The following is a 9,351-nucleotide window of genomic DNA, read 5'->3' on the forward strand; positions in this document are numbered from 1 at the left end:
TGGGGTCTCCTCCTCCAGCTGCAGCTGCTTCCCTGGGTCCTGACCAGACCTCTCCCCTGGGGTCATGTTATTTCCTGCCCTTCAGGGATTTCCATACCCTGTCCCCAGTTGCTGCATGCCCCAGTTGTCACATGACCTACCTTGCTTCTGAAAACAGTGACTGGCTGTCTTCAAGTCCCTTCATTTCCCCAGGAGGAGGGGTACTTATTTGCTTCCTTTTACAGTATCTATGTTTTCTTCTCTTTTTCTCTCTTCCTGTTGGTTGGTTCTTGCTCTAGTGTTTTTCTACTGACCAGAGGGTGACTATTGGACTTTTCCACAGACCTCATCTCTCTAATTAGTCTGCATTCATTCATTCAATCATCAAACACATATGTGCCCCTACTACGTGTCAAGCAGTAGTGAATAAAAACAGGCACAAACCCTGCCCTCATGGAACTTACATTTTACCAGGGGAGATAGATCTCGATCAGATAATCTCACAATATGCAGAGTCACAGATAAGCGCTGTGAAGAAAAGGCATAAAGAACTATGAGATTGTTCCCAAGAAGAGCATGGCAGTGTGAGAACCCCAAAATTCCTCCCCTCAGAATTCCTGTTTGAAGCTGGATCAGAACGGAGTTAGGAGGTACTGGGGAGGGGAGGTGGAGGGTGAAGGGGTGGACAGCTGGAAGAGGAGTGGCCTATGGAAAGACTGCTTCCCCAGACCAATGGCACTCAACCTTGGTGCACATTGGAGTCATCTCGAGAGCTTTAAAAAATATGAATGCCTGGGATCTATTCCCAAAAATCCTAATGGAATTGGTTTGAGGCATGTCCTGGGCATCTGGGCTTTAAAAGCCGGGGTGAGAACTACAACTCTAGAGGGTCTCCGATGTTGTAGGCAGTGAATTTCCTGTTCACATCATTCTGGGACATGTCCTGACTCTTCTCGGTACCAGAAGAGTAAGTGGGCTGAGCATTTACAAACGTCCTATTTTCTTTCAGAAGAAACCCACACCCAGAAATTTCTCTGTAAGGTTCACCCTTCAGCCGAAGATTAGATAGGTCTATAAGGCCAACAAAGCCCCGGTGGCACAGTGGTTAACAGCATGGCTGCTAACCAAAATGTCAGTAATTCAAATCTACCAGCTGTTCCTTGGAAACCCTATGGGGCAGCTCTACTCTATCCTGTAGGGTTGCTATGAGCTGGAATTGACTCAAGGGTAACAGGTTTGGTTTTTGGTTATAAAAAAAAAAAAATTATAGAGCCAACAATAACACACATGAGGGACATGCTTCAGTCATGTATACTGGACTGACTCATGGTCGTACTAGCAAAGACAAGAAGGCAGGAAGGGACAGGAAAACTGTAGGAATGGAAACAGGGAACCTGGGGTGGAGAAGGGGAGAGTGTTGACACATCCCAGGGTTGGCAACCAATGTCACAAAACAATTTGTGTATTAACTGTTAAATGAGAAACTAATTTGCTATGTAAACTTTCATCTAAATCATAATTAAAAAAAAAATTCCTCTATAAAATCCTATATATAAGAAGAACAAAATAAAATGAATAAGAAACAATAAAAGTTATCAGTCAGTAATGTGTTCATCTGCAAGAAGCCCCTGTTAATAATGGTCTAAACAAATAGAGAATTATTTTTCTCATGTAGCAAGGAAGTTCAGAGATGACAGCAGTGCTTTGGCTCAGCCTTTAAAGTGTACTATCAGGACCCCAGGCCCCTTGTCTTTCCTGCATATTTGCTTCTCTTCTCATAGTTGTGGCTTCATGGTCGCAATACGGTTGCTGCAGCACCAGACCTCTTGTCTGTCTTCAAGGCTCAAAGTAGTAAGAAGCTATGTCTCCACCAGCTATGTTTCTCTCCTTCTCAGGAAAACGTTCCCAGATGGCCACCCTTCCTCCACCGCAGACCTCACATTTGCCAGAACTGTGATACATGGTTACCTCTAGCTGCAAGGGAGTCTAGAAAGTAAAATTTCTATCCATCTAGTCTTTAAAATAGAGGCAAGGGAGAATGAGACCTGGGAATAATTATGCAATCCACCAAGCGTAATTAAGGGACCGGCAGAAAATTCGCTCCCTATCTTGGATCAAAAGCATCTCTTTGAACTTCTCTCCTCCAGGTTTACTCTGAAATGCGTGGATTTCAACCATCTTTCTGTAGGGAGGTTGCTCATGTCTCCTTGGACTGTTTGGTTTTCTCTTCCTTGGCTCTAGTAACATAGCAGTCTGTTGCCTCCTAGGACAACTTGTCATGGGACCCAAAGGGGAAAGAGGATTTCCCGGGCCTCCAGGAAGATGTCTGTGTGGACCCCCTGTGCATTTGAATAATCCTTCCTACGGGGAATCTGGGTACGGGCCCAGTTCCCCACGAGTTCCTGTGGTAAGGCTCTTCTGGGCGAAATCTGGGGTGGCTATCAAAAAGGGCCTATCACCCGATCCTCTCGTGGCTTTGTAAACACTTCTTAGTAAAATTGATTTTCCCTCATTATGCTGGGAACACATTTGTTATAGAAAATCAGAAAATCGAAAGAAGAAAACCAAATTGTCCGTTTGGTTGTGGGTCCATTGTGGGGGTATTTTCTTTGACTTTTTAAAGAATAATTTTTACATGGTTGAGATTATATTGTATAAAAATGTTGCAGCCTAGTTGTCTCTGTTGAAATCCCATATTTCTACATTCTATAAATATTATTTCAAACTTGTTATTAAAGAAAATTTCTAATAAATACAAAAGCTAAGCAAATAGTGTAATGAGCCTCTGCATCCCCTTCACCTGGCAATGATCAACTCATGGCTAGCTAATCTTGTTTCCTCTTTATGTGTATTCACTACTGTCCACCTTCCCTTGGATTATTTTGAAGTAAATCCTGGATGTCAATTAATCATAAACACCATTTGAATGGATGCGTAGTTACCCATCTGTGGCATAGTTGTGCTAAGATTTATCTAACCAGTGCCCTGCTGTTGGATATTTACAGGGTGCTCCCAAACTTCTCATTAATATAAATAAATAACACTGTAATGAACATCTTTGAGTGTAAGAATTTTGTTAGAATCATTTCTAGATGTTAAATTACTTGATTAGATAATATCACCTTTTTATTTATTAAGTCTTGGGAACATTTAAAATATTAAAAAATTTTAAATCACTGCAGACTTTTTTTATATCAAACTCAGATATGAGGAATTGGATTGAGAAGGTGTGGGAATAAAGACGGTTCTCCCCACTTGAGGAAGAGTCCTCCTCCTTGTCCCCACTTGAGGAGGAGTCCTCCTCCTTGTCCCCATGGTTAACCAGCCCAAGGATAGAGTTTCTGTTTTCTCCTCCAGCCTTCTCCCTACCCTTTCTAGAAGTGTTTTCTGGAATCCTCACAAGTGTCTTCTTTGGCAGATTTTTGTGGTCAACAACCAGGAGGAGCTTGAGAGGCTGAACACCCAAAACGCCATTGCCTTCCGCAGAGACCAGAGATCTCTGTACTTCAAGGATAGCCTTGGCTGGCTCCCCATCCAGGTACCCCAAGGAGGACACCTCAGGACCTTCCGCACACTTCCCCATACATGAAAGGGCTACATCCATTAAAGGAAAGGGAAGGCCAAACAGCTGGGCCTGAGGGCAGTTTTCTGCTGCCTGTTTCCATGGAAGAGCTAAGCATCCTCCTTCACACTTTTTCTGAGCAACTATCCCAATAGAGCCTCCTTTTTGAGCCTCTGAGGGGGCCCATAACTAAGGATTCAAACTGTACATCCCCAAACTGCCAGGCCGCCATCTTGATCTGGCCCAGCATTCCTCCCATCTACAGAGCTCTGGGAAACAGGAAAGAAGTGTCTTTCCCAACCCAGAGGAGGAAGTTCTGAGGCAGCCCCAGAAAGCCAAGGGATGCTCCAGTAGTGTCCCCCTGGACCCAGAGCATCTGTCCTCAAGGCCAGTGGTCTGCCCTGCTTTGTGGCTGCCTGGACATGTCATCTCCCGGTAACTGTTATGTGTTTCTTTGGCCAGTTGACCCCTTTCTACCCTGTGGATTACACTGTAGACCACCGTGGCACCTGTGGGGACGGGGTCCTGCAGCCTGGGGAGGAGTGTGACGACGGTAACGACGATATGGGTGACGCCTGCATCAGTGAGTGGGGCCTGGGCTCAGAGGGCCTGAAGCCATGGAGTTGGGGGTCGGGGGAAGCCCTAGACACCACCTGTGGGGGTTTGAGATAGTTCTAGAGCCAGACGGAGTGTACCTGGGCTGCTGTGGGGGTCCCCCACCCCTGCAGTTCAGGCCAAGTATTAACTCCTACCACCCAAGCTCATCAATGGGGGTAGGTGTCAAGGATCTTGCCCCCAGAGAGGCCTCCTTTGTCCCAAAGAGTAGCGCCACGAGGCCTTCCCTTTTCTCACAATTCTTCTTCTTCTTTACTTGGCAAACCCACATCCCAGGATCAAAAGACTGTGGCTTTGTTGTATGGAGGAGTGAAAGGGATGATGTTGTATGCAAAAGGAAGGGCCTAGAATTTGAATCAGTACTCACTTTTACTAGTTGTAGCTCTAGGAGCAAAGCCCTTCTGCTGACAGCGGCTGGCCCAGCCAGAGCTGCCCTCAGGCTTATGGGATGTTACAGGACAGACAGGAAGAGGCAAGGCGCTGGAGGGCTTGCATTTTTCTTTATTTTGAATCATAGGACAAAGGCACGAGGTGAGCTGGAAAGTGCAGGCTTTAGAGTCAGACAGAGTTTGAACGCAGGCTCTGATAGCCAACAACCCGCCCTTGGGCTCAGGGAGGAGGCACTACTCCATGAGTGGGATGTTGGAGGGTGACTCATGGCTCCGAGCCTCACTTGCCTCAACTGTAAAATGGGTACAACAGTTCTGATCGCTCAGTATCTTTAGAGAGTCCATGAGCTAATAATGTTAGTGTAGGTTGTCTGGAGCATAGTAAGGGTTTGGCATCCATGTGTTAAATTCATTCAAGGCTTAGTTTTTAAGCCCCTACTATAGGAGCTGGAACGCATGCAAACACTGGTGATGCAGTGGTTAAGAGCTGGGCTACTAACCAAAAGTCGGCAGTTCGAATCTACTAGTGCTCCTTGGAAACCCTATGGGGCAGTTCTACTCTGTCCTTTAGGGTCACTATGAGTCAGAAACTACTCGATGGCAGTGGGGTTGGTTTTTTTGTTTTTGCTAGAGGATCCAGGCTTGGGCTTGGGGCTGGGGACGTGTAGATGCACAAACAGGGAGCTTCCCCTCAAATAGCTCAAGGGAAGGACGAATACGCACCCTGACGGAGGCGTGCCCAAGGAGTAGGGATGGGCACATGCTGCTGATTCTCTTCGCGTGTGGCTGCACCTTCCCCGGATGCCCTTGGAATGCCCAGGATGGCAATTGCTAGGATGCTGGTGTGGCCTGGAGTCCCTTCTGCCCTTGGCCACACAGTAGGAAAGAACTAATGGGGTCTCTGTGCCCTGTAACAATAAGGGTGGTGTTCACATCCCAAGACCCTCCCCTCGTGTGAAACCAGAGGCCCCCCTTGAAGATGACCTGGCTCCCCAGGAAAACAGACTGGGTCCACCTGTGTCACCCACCCTGGAAGCGTTCTGTTTCATAGACAGGAGTCACCAAGTGCCATCCCTGTGCCTGACGCTCTCCTGGCCCTCACCTCATGGGACCCCCACAGCTGTCCTGGGAGGGGAGGCAGAGCCATGTCCCTATGTGCATAGAGGCCAAGTAACCTGCTCCTGGCCCTTTGGCAATGTGTGGCAGGGCGGGCTGGAGCTAGGTCTCCTTCTTCTCGTTCCACCATCATCGGTGCAGGATCTGGGGGTCTGAGGGCAGTACCTGGAGTCTGAGCTTTGTGGGGGGCAGTCCTTCCAGCGGTGTGGTGCTGTAGGTGGGCCTTTTGGGTGCACAGTCCTTGCAGGCTGAGGCAGGCCTGTCCCTTCTGCCCCTTCTCAGGCAGCACTTCTATGTGTCCCCTCAGGCTGTCACCGGGCCTACTGTGGAGATGGTCACCAGCACAAGGGCGTGGAGGACTGTGACGGCTCTGACTTTGGTTACCTGACCTGTGAGACCTATCTCCCTGGGTAGGGACCGCCTCACTGCTATTATGACCAGGGCCAAAGGACACTTCTCCCTCCCTCCTTCCTCTCCTTTTTCCCTTCACAAATGCTTGAGTGTCTCTCCCGTTCCTGGTGCTTTTTAGACACTGAGGTATGGTGATGAATAAGGCATGGCCCCTGCTCACTGGGAGTTTTCTCTTCGGTGGAGTAGGCAGACAATAAACACATAACCGCCGTGTACCCACTCAGAACAGCCTGCATGCCACCAAGGCCTGTGGCTGCACTGTCCTGGACAGACACAGCCACCAGCTCCGCCCTGGGACAGAAGGGTGGGCAGTCTCTAGCTTAGCTGTTGCCCCTGGATGAGCAGCCCCCATCCCAGTGGTTACTATGACTACATTGTCTCTTGGGCTGTGGGCCGGAGAGCCCAGTGGAGGGTAGACATAGCAGGCATTTCAAAAGAATCTACACTCCTGTGTAACCTGAATTCCCCAGAACAACCCCCCACCCTGTCCAGCAGGCCTGTGGCCACAAGTGAGACCACACCAGCATTAATATCTCATTTTGCTGGTTCATGGCCAGGAACTTGGTACTCACTTTAAGAACCCCTTTAGTCATTTCCAAGGGTACTCAGTTGTGTGTTCACATTGCTCAGGGCAAGTATGTTAACGTCCTGCTTTCCACACTGACGTCTCCCAAGCCAACTGAGGGCCACTGGCCCCCGTGAGGTGCTAATTCCATGCCCCAAATGTGGCCTCCTGCGCTTATTCAAAATGCAAAATGGCGCCACCTTCCCCCCAGTTCTCACAGAACCAGAGTTGTATAATGTTCTAGGGAAAATATGGAGGCTGACCCCTCTCCCCAGTTTCTGTCCGGCCCGTCCCTTGGCTCTAGAGTGGACCCGCTGGTGCCTCAGATCTCCTAAGTCTCTTGTGAATCCTATTTCCTCAACTTTTGCTTCAGGCACTTTTCCTGTCATAGGCCGGGACCCAGGCCTTGAGCCAGGGCTGAGAACAGACACCTGTCTCTCTACCACTCCCTCTATGCACTCTCTTCCAAGGGAACCTTCTCAACTCCCCCACCCCGCACCCCTCCATGCTTATCCAAGACCATTTAGGCTTGGCCAGGTGGCCCTACTTAGATGTATCCACTGCCCCTCTCCCTGAAGTAGGGAAGGCTTCTGACAGGTAACTGCCAGAGAGTTGGCAGAAGGTCTGAGCTGGCTTATGGCTCCATGGAGACAACTGAGTGTGGACAATCAGACATGGAGTACAGGGCTGAGTAGGGCCTGGCTTACTGGCTCACTGTGGTTACCCACCTAATCCCTAGAAGCCTTGAGGGATGCCTTTGATTGTGTGTATGTTTAACACACTGCCATAGGATTATGCCAGGCGCTCCTTGGAAACTCTATGGGGCAGTTCTACTCTGTCCTATAGGGTCACTATGAGTCTGAATTGACTCGACGGCACTGGGTTGGTTTTGGTTTTTTATGGGATTATTATTTGGGTTTACAGAGGTATAGGCTTGCGCTGTCCAAGATGATAGCCACTAGCCATGCGTGGCTATTAAAATTAATTCAAACTAAATAAAATGAAAAACTCAGATCCCCAGTTGTATGAGCCATATTTCAAGTCCTCAATAGCCATACGTGGACAGTGGCTACCATATTGAACAAAAACAATAGAACATTTGCGTCTTTACAGAAAGTTCTATTGGACAGTGCTGAAAAGGGCGTGGTTCCCTTGAAGATGCTGTGTTATTAGCAGGGCTACTAATTCCTCTTCTACCCAGAGCCCTGAGCCAGAGCTCAAGGAGAAGGACCTCAGAGGCCTAGACTTAACTCCCTCAATCCCCTTTCCCTACATGAGAGTGGAAACAGCCTTTATAGAGCCATTGGCCCTCAGGAAGGTGGCGGCAGTGACCGCTGATGGTTTGATCTCAAGTTACCAGAGGTGGGCTTGGTCCTTGGTCCTTGGAGCTGGGCAGACACTTTTCTGCTGCTGCCCTGTGATGCCCTGACGGTGTTTTTGCCTCCCCTCAGGTCACATGGAGACCTGCAGTGCACTCCGTACTGCTCCATCGACTCCACGCCCTGCCGCTATTTCACATGAGGGGCACAAGGAGAAGGCTGGCTGCATCCCACAGAACAGCAGCAGCTTCTTCACCTCGTCAAACCAACCTCGCACTGTCCTGGTCCAGTTTCCACCAACCTTTGTGTGACAAAAACAAGGACAACTCTTGCTGCTAAGATGTGCTTTTAACTCAGTCTGGCTGGAAGAACCCAGGACCACTGCATCCTGTCTTAATCCAAAGTACCAGAAAACCTTCTAAATGTCCAACTCAGCCATGTTCCCCATTGCTACCAACTGGCCAAAGAGCTGGCTACAAAGCCCTCCCTCTTCTGGAATGTCGCTGACCCTGGCCGTGGCCTTGGCTTAGGACTGTTAGACACACATGGCCCTGCAGGGCTATTTTAGTTCTTAACTTGTTGGGGGTCTGGTGTGAGGCCTCTCTGCCCTCTGACCTCTGGAAACGCTGGCATTTTCTCCCAGGGCAGCTCACCCTCAGACCCCCTGAAGCCGGAGAAGAACAAAGCAGGGAATGGACAGACTCCCTCCGTGTGGCTCACTGCTCTGAACCTGCTGAGGGACCCTCAGTTGGCCACAGCCCAGCACAGTCTCACGTGGCTCCCCTAGGAAGACACCCAACTGTGAAAAAATACTGAGAAAGCCACAAAACCCACGCTCCCCCTCAGGCAGAAGGTGGGGGCTCAGGCTGGGCCGCTGGCCATACAGACAATTGCAGAGCTGTGGCCTTCCTCTTCTGGATGTTTCCCAAAGGGGTGGCTCATGGTTTTACCACCTGTCACCATCTTGACCTTGTGACCTCACTTTGACCTCTGCCTTATGAATGCTCCTCCTGTCCATTTCCTATTGAGAAGACTCTTAGCAGAGTGTGACCTCCCCCTGAGCCCACGCCCGGTTTCCCAGTCTAGGACCCTTGATGAGTACACAATGCAGGCAGAGACTGTTTCCGTCCTGAGTGCCATCTCTCGCTTCCTGCTGACTCCTCTGAGTGACTGTGGCCTCCCTTTGTGTCTTGGCCTTGCACAGCCTTGTCCTTATGTCTGTGTGCCCAAGCTCTTCACTTTCTACAAGATCATAGTCCTGCCTATCTGTGAGCTGCCTGCCACTACCATCTTTCCCAAGTGGGGCTTGGTTTAGCTTTGGAAAGATGCCTCCAAGGTGAAATGTGCCCCACAGCCGTGATGGGGATGTGCCTTCTGCTACCAGATGGACAGACA

General features: G+C 49.3%; 1 protein-coding gene across 1 annotated transcript in view; it reads left to right on the top strand.

Moving 5' to 3' along the window:
• The window catches only part of COLQ (collagen like tail subunit of asymmetric acetylcholinesterase), a 34,310-nt gene extending 25,601 nt beyond the window's left edge, over positions 1-8,709 (top strand). Inside the window, exons 13-17 of the mRNA XM_064277313.1 lie at positions 2,247-2,386; positions 3,398-3,517; positions 4,004-4,124; positions 5,969-6,071; positions 8,089-8,709. Coding sequence (XP_064133383.1) covers positions 2,247-2,386; positions 3,398-3,517; positions 4,004-4,124; positions 5,969-6,071; positions 8,089-8,158 — 554 coding nt within the window. The 3' untranslated portion in view covers positions 8,159-8,709. The remainder of the gene's footprint in view (positions 1-2,246; positions 2,387-3,397; positions 3,518-4,003; positions 4,125-5,968; positions 6,072-8,088) is intronic.
• Positions 8,710-9,351: the final 642 nt, after the last annotated feature.

Source organism: Loxodonta africana, chromosome 27 (genome assembly GCF_030014295.1).
Source record: "Loxodonta africana isolate mLoxAfr1 chromosome 27, mLoxAfr1.hap2, whole genome shotgun sequence".
NCBI classification, from domain to species: Eukaryota; Metazoa; Chordata; class Mammalia; order Proboscidea; family Elephantidae; genus Loxodonta; species Loxodonta africana.